Source organism: Phoxinus phoxinus, assembly GCF_949152265.1.
Source record: "Phoxinus phoxinus genome assembly, chromosome: 18".
Classification (NCBI taxonomy): domain Eukaryota; kingdom Metazoa; phylum Chordata; class Actinopteri; order Cypriniformes; family Leuciscidae; genus Phoxinus; species Phoxinus phoxinus.
In genome coordinates this window covers 24314650-24333443 of record NC_136893.1, presented here as the reverse complement: position 1 = coordinate 24333443, position 18794 = coordinate 24314650, and the positions used below count along the sequence as shown (strand labels likewise).

General features: G+C 38.7%; 1 protein-coding gene across 2 annotated transcripts in view; it reads left to right on the top strand.

The window, feature by feature from the left end:
- Positions 1-252: 252 nt before the first annotated feature.
- Positions 253-18794, top strand: part of LOC306985351 (PDZ domain-containing protein 4) — a 44442-nt gene continuing 25900 nt past the window's right edge. The window contains exon 1 of one of the 2 annotated variants that reach the window (XM_079587506.1): positions 253-1712. In XM_079587506.1, coding sequence (XP_079443632.1) covers positions 1653-1712 — 60 coding nt within the window. In that variant the 5' untranslated portion in view covers positions 253-1652. The remainder of the gene's footprint in view (positions 1713-18794) is intronic. The other variant, XM_079587507.1, reaches the window with a different exon arrangement.

Sequence of the window (18794 nt, the reverse complement as noted above, 5' to 3'; positions counted from 1 at the left end):
ATTATGGAAGATATTGATTTCCACGTGACAGAGTGCCAATGATCACTATTAAGGGCTTGTGTCATTTAATTGAATTTTCTTTCATTGATCTGAATAATGCTAGATTTTCACTGTTGATGAATTGGGTTAAGATTGACTGTTAAGTACAGAGCTCCTTTTTTTGGAAACAACCTCAATGTATGTGAAGTCGCTCCTTCAAATGCTGTTGATTTACATTTGTGTGCTTATCCAGACTTGTACACCTGTATCTGGTCGTGTTTGTGTCGTGAGTGTGTGTTAAGTGTCTATGGCGGTTACGTGTACAGATGGGCAGCCAGTCGAGCGAGCGAAGTTTGCTGTTGTTCGCACCTAAGCCGAACTGTTAAAGCATGTTTATGTAGGAGTGCGTGGGATTGCATTTTCCTCAAGCACACTGACTCTCTCACCTCACGCTTTTATGTGCAACCAATTTTTACCAATTCGCCCAGCTTGCAACATGCATTTTTGTTCAACTGAATGCGACTCTCACTACAAAGTTCAGAGTCTTTGAGAGACTGACGAGAAACACCTACATGAATGCAGAAGTTCAAAGAGGGAGATACAAGAAGAAGCTGCCGTGAAAGTGGAACAGGTGGAAAAGCACAAAGCCAAAGTGAGGCACTTGAAATCCTGTATGGATACGTGAAGGCGTTAAGCATTCAAACTCTTCTTTGATATCCACAGCAGTCGAGCGTAACTGAGAAAGAATCCATCGATTGCAGGTGTAACTGTGAGAAGTAGTGAGTGAGGAGATCAATTGTGGCTAAAAACCTGTAGCTACAGTCAAGAACTGATTCGATTCGAAATGAAAAGACCTGATCTGCAATTGAAAGCTACAATAAAATACTCTGCTTCGACCATTGTTCTGCAATCATTGCTGTTCAGTTTTCATTTGAAAATGTTGGCAGTAAAGCCCTTGGAATTAAAATGACACTTTTTGGAAGCAAAAACGAAGCCACAGATTTCGCAAAAGTAATTTTCCTTCTTGGAACGCTTTTCATTGAAGGTCTCCCTTGACCAAACATTCAATCTATCCAATCATCCCTCCATCACTTTGGAATAAAACATTGGACGTACATGCAGCATTTACTGATTTAGGAGTAATTTGGATGTAGTCCCAGAAAAAGCGCTGGTGGAAGTGGCCTTGATGAAAGCGTGAGAGCGAGCACAGGCGCGTAATTTCATGCTGAATTCCCTGAATTAAGCACATCAATGGGGACAGGAACAGAAGAAGTGGCGTACTACAACATTTCACTTAAAGCACAAATGGACTTTTCTACATGCTGGAATTCATTGGATTTCACACTCCACAATAGACTTGAGATATGACATTTTGGACTTTGTTTTTTTGAGTAAGTTACGATGACATGCACGGTTAAAATGCTTGATAACTTACTTCTTTAAAGACTTCTTTAGTACTTGCATGTGTCTCTGAACCGGAAATGTTTTGAACTCGACGGCTCTCCCCGTAGTACATTCGTAGGACTCGTTGTTGGACGGGAAAGATAACCGAACTGTCTGTGGGCATCTGGGACATGCGGTTGTGTCTGAACTAGCGCCGCGGTTCCTCTGAGAAGGTGATCTGAGCGGGTTCGTGGCCTGGCGGTGTCGCTGGTCAGACGTCAGGACTCAGGATGGGGTGTAACATGTGCGTGGTGCAGAAGCCCGAGGAGCAGTACAGGGTCATGTTCCAGGTAAGAACACAAATCAAAGTTGTTTCTGTCCATAATCCCACTTATAGAAAGGTAGAAACTTGCTCTGAATGGCTTGATACACAGATATCTGAATAGACCACCAACCCTTGACTGGGTCAGTACATTCAGCAGTGCACTTAGTCCATATTTCAAAGTCAATAGAAGTAATTATGAAAAGACACAGAGACTTAAGTCTACTAAAGTAGGCAAAAAAGCACTCTTAAGTTCAACTAAATGCATATATATAAAGGCTGAATCAAAATACAAATGATCTCACCCAACATTCGTCTTATAAACTGATTGCTTTCCTCCGCTTTGTTTTTTGTGTTTTAATGAGCTTTATTAGCCCTGGAAGAAAACATCCAAGCCATTCAAATCATTTCATTTTCAATCAACTTCTTGGAAGTAGCAAAAATTCCACTGTGGCTTTTATTAACAACTGTTCTGGGCTGTTAAATGTTTTACTTGGCTAATAAAAATGCACAAGAAAGACTAATGAACTTCTGAATCATGGTGTCTGAAACCATAGGGGTGACTTTTGAGGAAAGCCACTGATACCTGACATGCCTTTATGACTGTGATTGATGAGCATTGTTATAAATGATCACGTTGGGTAGTACTGAAGTGAATACTTGTATATTTACAGGCTTGCAAATTGCAACCAGAGTGTGTATGTATCTTTGATAGAAAGTATTGTCGATAAGTGGCCACCAATACTAATAAAGCCAATTAGCAGAACAGTCCGAGAGAGGTGCGACTGTGTAATTACCAACATAATCATTATTTAAGCATTCAGATTATTAATTGGTACCAGAGTAGAACACAATATTGTGTGATATTTACAGAGCGCTTTGTTTTCACATAACATGGTGGTGCGTGTGTGTAGTGTGTGTGTGTGTGTGTGTGTGTGTGGAGAGAGAGAGGGAGGGAAAATATATTGTAGAAAATATTATCATGTGTTTATTTGATGTTAAAAAAAACCTCTCCTGTCCCAGCAAAGACCATTATAAGTAAGCTATTTCTTGGCTGATTCAACTTGAACATGTAAAAACATATATATATATATATGAGCAATATCACATGAGCAGTAGTGAAGTAGTGACACAATGTTATAGGAAAACTTAAAATGCTATATTATTCAAAAATTATATATTTAGGGAAAATAATTTAGGGAAAGAATGAATTACACTTCAATTGTTGTGGCTGTTTTGAGCAATAACGTGGTGTGACGCATCTAGCAGGACTGGAACCACCAACTTCCTAGAAACTTGGCATTCGACAAAGGTCAAAATAAATGAGGAGTGTTGTGAAAAATACAAAACCATAATAACACACATTCTTCTCAGAGGTTAGCTGAGTTGAGGAAAGCAGTGGGTTATTCATTTGCTCTGTAAGTGTGTGAGAAAAACACAGACATGCTTAATTTGGACAAGATTGAAATCACAAATTTGCGAAACACGAATTTATCTGACCTTCATAGGGCAACATACATAGTCCTGTCTGAATAAAGCTTTTCTCTCGCTCATCACGTACTGCAAACTTAAAACAATAAATAAAATAATATAATCTTTGCCATGATGGACTTGGCGAGCAATTCTAAAGGCCACATAAAATCAAAATGAGCCACTTTGTTAGCGCACATTACTAGTCTTGTGGTGACCACTTCATGCATGCAAAGAAAGTTTGTTGTCATAATCTTTAATCGAAATCAGAAAATGTGCTTCTCCTCTGGAAGGATGTTCATTTTCTGATGACCTCAGGAGGTACATTAAAATCAAGCCCTGCCATTTTTCCGTTGAATCGTTCACAATAACAACAATTGTTATTGGACGGTGAATTTCCATTTCATTCCACATTTAAAAGTGCCCTAAAAAGTGCAGCAAAGGACATAGTATTTTCCAGTTCACTTATTACTCAGGCTTCTTATTAAACCACCGAAGCCTAAAAAAAGAATGGCGACGACATGATAAGAAGAACAAAAGATGTTAAAGATTTGTGCATTACAGCAAAGATCTGTATGGACTCCATTACTGTTGGACGCAGATGGAGAGAAGCGTGATGGAAAGGTGAGCTGGAGGATAGAGAGATGAAGAATGGATAGATGGCTTTTTTTTCTTCTTCAGCTGTTTGCCATCATATAACGACAGTAATTGATTTCTACGCATCACAGAGCAGAAATGAATCGGTGGACCTCAGTGGCTCCTCAGGACCCGGCGGGGCTGTCCAGGGCGTGCCTGACTGTAACTCTCACAGTCTCCGTCCAGTTTAATCTCAGTTTCATCTCACTACAGTCCATCCACAGATCCATCATTTGTTGGACTTATTCTTAACTTAAAGAAAAAACATGATCAAAAGCCACAGAGACAACTCTCAACATCTAGAAAAACTGACAGAACAGATTTAGCTGCGTGTGCGGATTTGCATTTAATGAATGAAATACCAGTGCTTGTAATGCAGCAAAATAATAGTTGTGACAATCAACACAATCTAATAATGTTTTAAAGGAACACTCACTTTTTTTGGGAAATAGGCTCATTTCCCAACTCCCCCTAGAGTTAAACAGTTTTACCGTTTTCTAATCCATTCAGCCGATCTCCGGGTCTGGCGGTAGCACTTTTAGCATAGCTTAGCATAGATCATTGAATCTGATTAGACCGTTAGCATCTCTCTCAAAAAAATGACCAAAGAGTTTCGATATTTTTCCTATTTAAAACTTGACTCTTCTGTAGTTACATCGTGTACTAAGACCGACAGAAAATGAAAAGTTGTGATTTTCTAGGCCAATATGACTAGGAACTATACTCTCATTCCTGCGTAATAATCAAGGAACTGCTGTCGTACCAGCAGGCGGATTCAATGATCTATGCTAAGCTATGCTAAAAGTGCTACCGCCAGACCCGGAGATCGGCTGAATGGATTCGAAAACTGTAAAACTGTTTAACTCTAGGGGAGCTGGGAAATGAGCCTATTTCCAAAAAAAAGTGGAGTGTTCCTTAAAGGCAGCTACTATATGTTAGAGAGAAAAAACAAGAAAGAAAGAAAGAAAGAAAGAAAGAAAGAAAGAAAGAAAGAAAGAAAGAAAGAAAGAAAGAAAGAACAATCGATATTGAAATAAATGCAAGAAAGAAGACTGAAAGAAGTATGCAGTGACATTACTGATGTTATATTATGAATGGTATGAAGTGTTAACATGCAAATGTTGAGTGATTTCAGTTTAATTAATTGCATTTGGAGAGGAGGAAGAAAAAGAGGAACTTCAATATAGTGCTTCCTTTTAAGAAATAATTTTAAATTCAGTCAAACACACACACACACACACACACACACACACACACACACACACACACACACGATTCATGTTCTCAGAAATAAAACCATCCAAGCAGTTCACAGCAAAACATGCCGTCCAAGTCTCTTGCTGCGTCCACTGACTTTAACAGCCTCTCCTGGGATCCATGTTGCTAAAAGACCCCGCTAATTAAACATAATTAGAAGATTTTATTCTCTTTAATCCTTCCAATTAGAGACATTGTGAGTTGTGCTGTACATGTGGAGTGGAGCAGTAACAATAATGATTTGATCCATCATGACTTGTGCTCTTTAAAGCTACAGTGTGTAATTTTTTAAGTTGATTCTTAGCAAAAAAACACATTGTTTTTTTTAAAAATTGTGCTCATTAATGTATAATTACTTCCACCAACTAATCGGGTGAGCTGCTCGAATGGTGGAAGCCATGTTGCGCCTCCATCTTGAAAATACATTAGCCAAAGAGGGACACACCTGGAAATTCAAGCTTCGCCTTTCGCGTTTTTACACTCAGTGGCACCGTGACGGATGCGAGCGGGAGATTACTCGCGACTGCCGGCAGATTTGAAATAACACGGCCACCGTAGGAGTTAAAACGCCCTCGGAATGGGAGGGGCTAGAAAGTAATATTCAGTCGGTACTAATCATTTACAATTTCACCGCTAGATGGGAGTAATCTCTACACAGTGTAGCTTTAACCTTAACCAAGCTAATGTTAATTAAATCAATTATCCTTCTGTATGTTTCTTATCAACATTCTGGCTGATCCTGGAACTTCATTCTTATCAACCTGACAGATTTCACGGATCCATGAAAACGTCTAAAACGCTGTATTATTCCTGCCAGGCCAGTAGGTGGCGATGTGACTTTGTAAAGAAACACTACACGCTTATAGACTGAACACGTAATACACATGCGCATGACATCAATGTTTAGACAAATTCACTTTTTGTAGTTTACAAGGAGACGATAAAGGTGTTTTCAAAAGTTTACGTTTTCAAGCCACCAAAACTTCATTGTCGTGTAAATGTTGATGGCAATTCAATACTATTTTAAACTTTGGAAAATGTGTTATTTGTATGATCTCATTCTTACGTTTTCTTACCCCCACTGATGGTAACCATCCATTTCTAAACATTTTCATACAATTCATATTGTACAAATTGATATGAAATTGTTGTCTATGAAAAAATAAAAAGTTATGTATTTGTCTGTGGGATCAAAGTAATGATGCTGAAATCACATCTTTGCATCACAGGAATAAATTACATTTGAAAATATATTTAAATAGAAAGTAGACTATTATAAAAAATAACATTTCACAATATAACTGTTTTTACTGTATTTTTGATTAAATAAATGCAGCCTTGGTGAGCATAAAAAACTATTTTTCAAAAACATTAGAAATATCTTACCGATCCGAGTTTTCAACAGTCCTGTAATTCATTATTTTAGGGGCAGTTAATTAGGGTTAGAGGTTAGGATAAGAAATATTTTTTATTAATGTTACACGTTTTGTAAACAAATTGGACACAGTATGATTTTGGTAGTGGATGTTGGTTTGTGAAGCTCTTTAATATGCATATGGCTCAGACTGCACACTAATTTGACCCTGTTGTTAACTCAAGCTTATCGTTTCAGATTCTACTGTCATATTACTATACAGACCTTCCCACAACGCACCAATTCGACAAAACATAAAATAGTTATGAATTGCCATGAGATTGTGCTGGTTTTACACCAAGTGCAATTAAGATTTGAGAACTACAGCAATTTTGGTGCTTTCCTTAGTCAAAGCTATGGCTTCAGAAGCTTTGGAATATAGCACTTTTATGGTTTATATATATGTATATATATTATTTTTTAGGTTTTAACAATCACTCTGTATCCTTTGGAAAAGAGCAGCATTAACATTCCTCCAAACTTCTCGTTTAGTCTTCCACAGAAAGAAACACATACCGGTTTAAATGACATGAAATGATGACAGAATATTCAATTCGGGTTGATCTATATCTTTAAGTATGCAGAGAATTATGGGACTCGAAATTGTGATAAAATAAAATGTATTTACTTCTTCTTCTTTTTTACCGATCATAATTTTAATTCAAATCATATCTTGAACTCATCTTACAAAATCCATTTTGACTCTCCAAATGTGACGGTATTGCTTTTTTTCAATATGTGCCGCAAATCCATTTCCACATTGCAGATATGATAAGGTGAAAATGAGCATCAGAGACGCCATACAAAAGATCCACACACAAACACTCTCAAAGCAGGAAAGTGTGTTTATCTGATGTGGGTGTTCAGTGTTTCTCGATGTGTAGTTTCCCTTCCACTGGCAAAACCAACCGCAGAATAAACACCATCAATCTGCCCAGCACACCAGCAACATCCAGCACCCCATCAATCATCCTGAGCGCCCCTTCCCCTCTCTCTCTCTCTCTCTCTCTCTCTCTCTCTCTCTGAGCTGCATTGCAATGGGATGCTGTAACTATGGCAACCAGACTCATTAAGCAAGCAAAATGAGTCGTCTCACACTGATTTTTGCCTGGTTACATTGGTATTAATGAACATATGGCACAAATAAGTGCTTAAAGTGATCAAAGAAACACTCTGCCTCTCTCTAACACACACACACACACACACACATCCTCGCGCCTCTGCTCGGCCACACCCTTTCTGTCTGTCTGTCTCGTCGTGCCAGACGTATAATCACATCTTGCTCTCTGTCTCTCTCTCTCTCTCTTTTACTACGCCTCAAAAGGATTTTCTTTAAAGTTACATTAATTTTTTATCAGCATGATGTTCACTTCTAGTTAGTGGTGCTCAATGAGGTGTAGAACAGCAGGAGAAAGCTAGCCGTAAGGATTCCCATTCATCCCAGGCAGTTTTTCAACCGCAGGACCTCAACGGTTGTGATTTTAAATCTGCTAATTATCTTTCATTCATCAGCAGCATAATACACACACACTGTACGCTCGCAGTCAACATTTTCTAACAATATGTACAATTATTCTTTTAAAATTTGCAGAATTATTGCAGTATTTATTGTAAATGATTTATGCGTGTACATCATTTTTTTTTTTTTATTAATGTACCCTCGTAATCTTTTATTAAAATCGGACTATTTCGGACCACTGAAAATAACTCCAAAACACCTTCATTTTGGCCAGATTTAGTTTGAAATGACGTTACACCTGTTCATTCTTCATCTCGTTCATCTTGTTCAGTGTCTGCGCTATTTATCTCCAGAAGTAATGACTTTTTTAATCATGATAAAATTGCCAATATACACTCACCGACCACTTTATTAGGTACACTTTGCTAGTACCGGGTTGGATACCCTTTTGCCTCCAGATTGCCTGGTCACAAATTCAGCAAGGTGCTGGAAACTGTCCTCAGAGATCTTGGTACGTATTAGATTAGATTACCTTTATTGTCATTATAAACATGTACTGTATAACAAAATTAGATAGTGCTTCCCTTAGTGTCGGATTATACAACAACACAAACAATGTTACATACAACACAAATATTAAACATGAAATACAAAAATAATCAATTTGTAATCAGTTTTAAATATTGCACTAAAACTGGGAATTGCAAATTGAACAATAACACCCTGAGACTGTATATATATGTGTGTAGCAGAGAGGGATCAGTGCACATTAGAGTTCATGATGGCTATGGCTCTGGGGAAGAAACTGTCCTTGAATCTTTTTGTCCTTGTTTTTATGGACCTGTAACGCCTGCCTCATGACAGCAGGTCAAACCATTTAAACCCGGGGTGTGAGGAGTCCTTTAAAATGTTTTTAACCCTACTGAGGCATCGAGAGTTGTACATGTCCTTCAGTGATGGGAGGGGGCATCCAATGATCCTCTGTGCGGTCAGTGTTAATGGTCCTCTGAAGCTTATCTGCCTCTAGCATACCACACTATAATACAATAGGTCACCACACTCTCAATGGAAGAACGATAGAAATTCATGTAGTTTTTCCTGAGAAGTCTCGGGAAGTGTAGTCGTTGCCTCACCTTCTTGATGGCCGGTGTAGTATTTGCAGTCCAGGAAAGGTCAGCAGAGATAAAAGTGCCCAGAAATTAACATTTTTGAACCATCTCAATACAGTCCTCGTTGATGTTAAGGGGAAGCAGATCCTCCTTCTGGTTCCTGAAGTCTATGATGAGCTTCTTCGTTCTTGAGATGTTTAGAGTCAGGTTGTTGACTGAACTCCATGATGTTATTTTCTGGACCTCATCTCTATAAGCTGTCTCATCAACACCTTCGATAAGTCCAATCACTGTTGTGCCGTCCTCAAGTTTGATGATGGTATTACTGTGGTGGGCTCCGCCGCAGTCATAGGTGTAGAGGGAGTACAGTAAAGGGCTCAGCACACACCCTTGTGGAGAACCGGTACTAAGTGTACGGGTGGATGACAAGTAAGGGCCCATTTTCACAGTCTGGGAGCGACTGGTGAGGAAATTGTTCCTGATATTGACTGATATTCAATATATGCAAAGAGTCAGTATTTACAGTGATGTCCCTTCTTCTTCATAACCTCTGCAATTTGCTCTGGCATGTTGGATATCAGGTTCTGGGCCAAATCCGGACTGATGGCGATCCATTCTTGCCTTATTAGTGTTCAGAGTTGATCACAGTTTATGGGCTTCTGCTTGTCCACTCGCCGTTTGAGGCCACAGGTTCTCAATGGGATTAAGATCCGGATAGTTGCCTGGCCACGGATCCAAAGTTTCAATATAATGATCTCCGAGGCACTTCATTATTAATCTTGCCTTGGTGCTCAATCATGCTGGAAAATCTTGGATCATCACCAAAATGCTTCTGGATTGATGAGGGAAGTTGCTTTTTCTTTATTCATGCCAGTGTTTTTTGGCAGAATTATGAGAGCGTCCAGTCCCTGGATGAAAAGCAACCCCACACATGGATGCTTCACTGTTGGCATGACACAAGACTCATGCTAGCTTTCACCTTTTCTTCTCCAGACAATCGATTTCCAGCTGTCCCAAACAGAGAAAGAGTACAGAAGCATCACAAACACCCGCTGCCAATATTGAGCAGCTCTGCACTGGTGAGACACGACTCTGTAGCGACTCCTCAGAAGGAGATTGTTCTGGCGCTTATGGACACCCTGGGACGTCCTGAAGCTGCATTCACTGCAGTTGAATCTCTCTCTCCTTGCAGTTCTTGATGATCCGGTAAATGGTTATTTCAGGTGCAATACTTTGCAGCAATTTCCTTCCATGTGAGGCATTTTGATGCAAAGCTATGATGGCTGTACATCTTTCTTTGGAGGTAACCATTGCTAACACAAGAACACAATGATTGGACGGACTTATTCCCTCCTTTTATAGCAATCAGTCTACTCTTATAATCCAATCAGAATAATAGAGTGATTTCACCTGACTAGTATTCATTCACATTTTTCTATGTGCTGATGATATGTTTAGTGAAATTATGTTTGCTGGTCATTTTGTACCAGGGACCAAAAACAGTGACATTTTCAGTTTTGCAAAAAAGGTTTTTTGTTGTTTTTTGACAACAAAATGTATATCACTGCCAAATGATTTTTTGGCCGTTTGGCCATGGCTATACATAGCAAATGGTTAGAAAAATCTGTGCTCTCATACTATATACTCCTGGTGATGAGCAAATTTACGCTGCATATTATATGCATAGGCAATACAGTAGCACATAAAAACCAAAGTATACTTTAGGCTTTAATTTCAGGTTACAGGTGAAATTACATTGATGCCATATATAAAGACCAGGATAGGGCTCTTTTGATTTAGGACACTAAGCACCAAGAAACAACCCATAATTCAAGAAACCGTAGAGAAACATGCTAAAAACACTCAGAAATCCTTAGCACTGCATAGCAATCATCCACAACACCCTATCATTGTGGTGTCACTTTTGCATTGCCAAGCACCACTCATATTTTCTTCTGAAAATGTAAAAGTCAACTTGGAGACGTTTGCATAATTTAAGTGTAAAGGATCACCCAGACCTCTGAAAACAAATACACACACACCGCCGTGCAGACAGACATTTGTGTCAGATAATATCACAGGAGCGTGTTAATGAGGGTTCAGCACTGTGTGTGTCTAATTAATCCCAGTGGAATTAATCGTCAAGGGAGGGATCAAGATCTACTCAGTATGGAAATGAGTGTCAACAGTGAGTTCATCCTTCACCTCATCAGTATGTACGCCAACAGGTAGCCTATGTCTCTGAGACATGTTGGTATGTACAGGATTAATGAGACGGTCAGAGGTCAAGTCAAAGAGCTGCAATACAGATGATCTATGTGCATTGAATTATGCTCAGATAATAGCTCTGTTACAAAACAGAGAAAAATTATCATCCAATATGGTGGATGAGCATGAATGTCAATGATAAATATATTCACACAATAGCAGAAAAAAAAAATTGGACAAAAATATTGTTTGACTTATAACAGCACCACATTGTTAGCTTAGCAACATGCTAATGCCAAAATCCAACCCAGGCTCATTGGAAAAACATCCATGTGGCGACATTTGTGCAAAATTATGTTATGTTTCTTCCTGCACGTTTCACTACACTTTCAAATGTCCAGTGAGTAGAGCTAAAGGTGAGTTCAGCTTTATTTGAAATGAATCTGCCATTTTCACTGGCCCCAATTTTGACATTGATACCATGGGGGGGAAAATGCCATATAGATATTTTTAATATGATCTCATATTTTGTTAGAAGGTTTATTAGGCTGCTGTCCCTTTAAGACCTGACGCATGGATCCATTACACTATTACACATTTGTTTTCTTTCTCAACTGTTTACATTCACTTAAAACATTACTGTGTTTATGCGAATACTCGACAAGACCGGCATTTTGATATTATTTTGTGTGTATTTGACTGTTTAAGTGTAATAATATTCATCTGGATCAAATGAAATGAGTGAGTGAGTGAGTGGAGGCGGGTTTGTGTGTCACTCGCTGTCAGAGAGAAGAGAGAGAGAGAAAATGAGCTGGTATAGTGTGTCTATTCTGTGGAAAATGAGTATTGGACGTGATTCAGATATTTCAGTATCGATTAAAAGACTACAATTGAATAATGTATTAGGGGTGTAACGGTACGCAAAAATCACGGTTCGGTACGTACCTCGGTTTTAAAGTCACGGTTCGGTTCATTTTCGGTACAGTAAGGGAAAGAAATGCAAAACATTAAACTGCTGGTTGTTTACAATAAACTTTTTTTAAATAATTTGTTTACACTTTTTTAAACACACTTTTTAATCAAATATAACGTTAGGCTAATAAAAAAAAAAAGATATATATAAAAAAAAAGAAGAAATAAAATACTGCTGCAAAGTTCTCCACTAAATAAAATACTCTCAAACCAATATTGGCCGTGACGCTAGCTAGCGAGAGGCTGGGCTAAAGCGAGCGTGCCGTGTATTTTTTTCTCTCATACTAATGACACATGTACGTTTGTTTGTGTGGAAAGCCCGCTTTTAACAGAAAGGCATTCGGAAATGTCCACAGATGAGCGCATCAGCGCTCTTAACACAGGCGCGCTTGCACGTGTTTCGTTGTCACAGCAACATAAACAAATTTCCGCACACAGGAAGACAGATGTTATGGTAATATTTTACATGTATTTGAATCACAAAAACGATTAATCAGATTTAATCAGTGCAACGCGGAGACTTCCGACACTTAATATGTTCGTGTGGAAACTCGGAATTGACGCATGTTCCGCACACAAAACTAGCCTAATTTACGTGAAAGATTGCATTCGGTGCACATTTATTTATTTACGATACATTATTCATTCACAAAGAAAATTGGTGTCCTTAAAGGTTGGATTTTTCCTATTTTTTTAAATTAAGGCATTAAGTTCAATTTCCAAAAGATGATTTTTTTATTCCTCTTTTTAGTCAACTTTAGCATGGGTGTCTAAACTTATGCATAGCACTGTATATATAAAATTCAAGCCGCCAAAGTGGCAAGTAGGAGTGATTGTGTTACACGCCACTGCTGAAATACACACGCTTTTGGTGAGTGTCAATGTCCTGATTGTATGTATTGATGCATTGTTGTAGGTAGAGCTACTGTATGTTTTCCATTGAGCCTAGATTGCTAAACACTATTGGAATCAACCGTTTTAGTCAAATGTTGTATTTGCTGCAAACAAGGTTAGGGTTTCAGTGAGACTCCAAATAAACAGTCACATGAGAATCCCAAGAGACTTCCCAGAATGAGGGTTACTATGTAGCCAGGACTCTGTATTTGTGTAAAGCATGTCAGTAACTGTTAACAGTCACTGCCTATTTAGAGCATTCCTAAACTAATTTGGTTTTCGTACAAAGTAATGTTTCCGACATCAAAGAGAAAGAAATACGGCGAGAGGAGAGACGCAGCCTAAACACCGGAGATGTTTAGACTCCCTTATGTTGTCTGTGCTGAGAGACTACAAACTGAAACAATGAATCTTTGTACAAACAAAAGCTGATTGCACAAACAATGCCTGCTGTAAAATCATCCAATTGGTTTGTTTTTCAAGAGGCTTTCTACATATCTTTGTATTTCATTTGAATAAATCCGTAGCAGCAGGCCCACAGTAGGAAAGGATCGCTCCGCTTCACGGCATTTCAGCAGATATGTATTCCCTTGACAAACTGTCTGCAGGGTATGATATGAGTTATGCATAGTTAATTTCTACATACGAAACAGCCACAGCTTTCAAGTACATGCTGCATTGGGTAATAAAAAATGAGAACATTAAATCATTAAGCTCAAATAGTTTGCCAACCACTTTATACTTTAAAATGGGAATTATAAAAGACAGAAAGCATGCATGCATTTTTAATGTCCAGATGTCTAGAAACTGTCAGAATATGCAGATGATTTGGGAAGAATTCTACAAAAGGGAAATTAACCACCGCTCTAGTATTATCTCGGAGACAAAGAGAAGTGTATCTGCAGCTACAAGTTAAATAATTCAACAAAACTGTTGAAAGGTACATGTGAGAATGTGCTGGTGCTCCCAGCTCTGAGCGGTTTTATCTGGAGAGCGTTTACTCTGAGCCGCTGTCAGACAGGGAGTCCCGAGAGAGCGAGCGGGAGCATTAGTATGCTTCTCACCGCCCGCGCTCTCACACACACACTGTGTGTGCGCCAAAGAACAGGTGTCAATGTGTCTTGGTAACACACATGAGCTACCATTAGATACCAAATAAACCCACTTATAAACCTTGTGTCGCGCACAACACCGGTTTAATCCAAACAGATGTTATACTGTAGATGAGGAGACAGCTAGGCCACTTGTTGGAAAATGAACGGGAGATATATCACAATGTGGCATCTGTAGAAAAGCAAGTTAAGCTTTTCAGATTAAAACAAAAAGAAAAGTTTCACAAATATCAGGTATGGTGCATTTAAGCAGTGCATGTTTATTTTGACAAGTGCCCCGATCATGATTTTTCAGATATTAACTTTCATGTAGTGTGTAAAATAGCTGTTTGTGAATGTAAAAGGTCAGCAAATTTATAAAGATCAGAGTGCAGGATAAATGGTTATTGTCTCCTAAAAGAAAGAATCGATGCTGAACTGCTGAAATGAATCTTCAGTAAATCCAGTCTCACGTCCTTCTCAAACCTACGTAGGTTTGCAACAAATCTGCTTAATTGCAGCCTATGGTCTTCACTGGCTGCAAATAACATCTACTTTGACCCTCAAACACTGTAGATGTAGCTGAGGCCTGGAAGAGTTTGGTTTGTGTTGTCAACATGTAAAGATGAAGCTGTTTTCAGCAAATCCACTTTGCATGCACTTCAAAAGGATGAGGACTTGTGCTAGAATTGATACAGTAAAACCAACGCCATTGTTACTGTTTGTATCACTGTGTATCAAGTGCTGAGGAAGATCCAGAGCTGAAATTCAGATATGGTAATGGACGTTTGGTTTCAGACATGCTGTAAGCAGTAGACCTATCACAACAGACTGGACCATCTGACCAATCAGAGGAGAGTTGACCAATCACAACAGACTGAGTCATCTGACCAATCAGAGCAGAGTAGACCAATCACAACAGACTGGGCGTCTGACCAATCAGAGGAGAGTTGACCAATCACAACAGACTGGGTCATCTAACCAATCAGAGCAGGGTAGACCAATAATAACAGTCTGAGTCATCTGACCAATCAAGTCAAGTCAAGTCAAGAATATTTGTATAGCGCTTTTCACAATGCAGATTGTATCAAAGCAGCTTTCACAGTATTAAATTAATAATAATAAAACGCCCATGTTTGGTAATGCTAATCAATAGTATTATTCATTGATTAATTAAATTGAATATCCCCAACTGAGCAAGCCAAAGGCAACAATCAGAGGAGAGTTGACCAATAACAACAGGCGGAGTCATGATCTGACCAATCAGAGAAGAGTAGACCAATAACAACAGACAGAGTCATCTGACCAATCAGAGCAGAGTAGACCAATAACAACAGACAGAGTCATCTGACCAATCAGAGAAGAGTAGACCAATAACAACAGACTGAGTCATCTGACCAATCAGAGCAGAGTAGACCAATAACAACAGACTGAGTCATCTGACCAATCAGAGCAGAGTAGACCAATCACAACAGACTGAACCATCTGACCAATCAGAGCAGAGTAGACCAATCACCAGAGACTGAAACATCTGACAAATCAGAGCAGAGTAGACCAATCACAACAGACTGGGTCATCTGACTAATCAGAGCAGAGTAGACCAATCACAACACACTGGGTCATCTGACCGAGCAGAGTAGACCAATCCCAACAGACTGGGTCATCTGACCAATCAGAGCAGAGTAGATCAATCACAACAGACTGGGTCATCTGACCAATAAGAGCAGAGTAGACCAATCCCAACAGACTGGGTCATCTGACCAATCAGAGCAGAGTAGACACTTTAACTTCACACAAACTCAACAGAAAATACACTATATACCTATTTATTAACATTGCTTATATAGGGCTTTTGAAACAATATAAAACGCAGTAAAGCAAACACATTATATTTAGTAAATCTGACTGAATCTAGATGATTTAAGCTTTATGGCTGTATTTTAGGTTTTCATTTTCGATTCAGATTCATTACATTTTAATGTAAATATGATCTCATATTTATCAATAGTCAACTCATAATCTGATCATTTGTGGCTATTACTGAAGGAAACTTTTTTTATATTATAAACTCTATAAATTTGCAAGCACATTAGCCAAATTTTTTTATAATAATTTGTCAGATTTGATTGATCTGTAAACCTGGCAGACAGTTTAATAATATATATAGCTACGGGTGGGCCTTACCACGAAAGCTACAGTATGTTTTTACAGTTGTAATGCATGGATGCGCAGGGAGTTCTTGCCCAAAACTGTATGCTAATTGTCAATCATCTTTGACGATATTGGTCCTGACAGAAATATATTCCCACAATCTGTCCTCCTGGACCGCTGTGCTCCTGGAGACACACACCAGCGCCAATACACACCCAAGATAATTTCTAAAACCCATCCGAGAGCACGATAGAACAAGATAAGAGGCAAACCAGCCATCTCACCATTATTACTCATCCCATTAACCACTTCATCCTCGATCCCCCCTATGTTTCGCTCTTGTTTAAAGCCTGTGAACTGCCTCTATATTAAAGCATCATAGGCTTCTGATGAACAGGCTGTTTTAAAAGGTAGGCACAGGCAGCACAATTATATTTTGTTTGGGTCAAACAATAAGGCAGAGCTGCAAATAAATTCATCAAAAAAGAAACGTCCCTTTATCAGGATACTGTATTTTAAAGATAATTTTGTCAAATCCAAATACGCTTTACAAATCATAATTGTAAACTCAAGTGTTAAAACAATGTTTTTTATGGTCGTTCAATGAACCATAAACAATTTTTGCACATTGGGAACAGTCACAGACTAAACACTTATACATTGAACACTTGTAGTGTACTTCAAATCTTAAAAGTATATTTTAAAAAAACTACTTGCAGATAGCATGACATTAATAAAATAAAAGGCAACCAAGTGCACTTAAAGAGAGCACACTATCATGATTAAGGCTGAATCCGAAATCGCCCCCTGCTTTAAGAAGTACACTTATTTTATTATGTGTTAACAACGAAATTAAGCACATGTAAATTTTATTATAATTTTAACTAGTGCGTTATTTGATTTTATATTTAAATACATGACATACAAGTTTCAACATAATTACATTAAAGTATATTTTAGTTTACCATAAATGCTTGTCAGCACATTCAGCAGTAACTTAACCATATTTCAAAGACAATAGACATAATTATGAAATTACATTACAAAGATGTGCCAATGTCCTACTTAACCCTTTCCCCGCCATTGACAGAAATGTCTGGCTTTCCGTGTTTTCACTGTTATAATGTAGGGGGCGCTATTACACATCTTCTGAAAGAGTTCAGAATCTCAGAATCTCTGTTTGGTTGTGGGTTTTGATTGATTTTTGACACATCTCGTAGTCGCGTCGCAAATTGCTTGTCGCTGGACTCTTATCGCATCACGTCTAGTTAAGACATTTGGCCCTATCTTGCACCCAGCGCAATTGACTTTGTACACCGACGCATGTATCATTCCTGTTTATTTTGCACCCGTGCACAGCGGACTTTTCTCTCCACAGACGCACGTCGGTAAATTAGGGAATGAACTTGCGCTCCCGGGGGCGGTTCAGGGAAAAGAGGAGGCGTGTTCCGGCGCAAACGTTCCCTGCTGCTATTTTGCAATTTTAGAAAACAATTCCGCCACTGACCAGGAAAAACCTCGTCTATAGTAGTGGCGCATTAGTCATATGCTATTTTCAGGGCGCATGCTTGGCCATTATGTAGCGTGTGAACAACGCGCATACACGTTGATTCTCTAATCTAAACAGACGCAAAACAGTTTTAATTTTTGCAAATCATACATTATTACAAGGAAAATATCAACAATATTTTGTGTCCATGAAGATGTGAAATAATAAATCTAATTTACACATTTTCCCAAATTATTATACGCCTGTTTGACCGAAGCTAATTTGGAAGGGTTTCCATCCCCATTGTCACTTCTCTGTCTTTTACGGCCCTGACGAGAACGTCGGTCTCCTCGGCTGTGAATCTCTCCTGGCGTGCGCCCGGCAAATCCGCCGTTATAGCAATCCGCCATGGAACAAGCGCGCCGGCTCTTAAAGGGAATGTGTGATGATGCTCTGATTGTTTTTTTTTTCACGTTACGGCCAAACCACACCTATGAGTAATGAAGCTACTTCAGACCAACACATTTTAGATTTCTGTCGGGCGCATGAGTCATTTATCCCGCCGGTATAATAGCAACAGCGCCTGAGATCCGCCCACAAAGTTACTTGCGTTTCGCGTTTGATACTTGCGTTTCAGATCGTTAAAATAGGGCCCACGGTGTTACATGATTAGCTTAGCAACATGCTAATCCAAAACTCTATTGAAATCCATTTTGATTCAACTAATGCACAAAATATTTGCAATACTGATTAATAAAAAGTCATTCAAAACATAATATTTATATACTATAATAAATTGGAAAATATAATATAAATAATACAATTATTATCAGCAACAATAATAATAACTAAAAGTAATGATCTAGAGGTTGTAAATAGCCTTTAGTGTCAGTCATGGTTATAATTCTGTCGATTGGGCCGAGATAGTCTCTCTGAATCTCCCATCATGCTCTTTTTCCC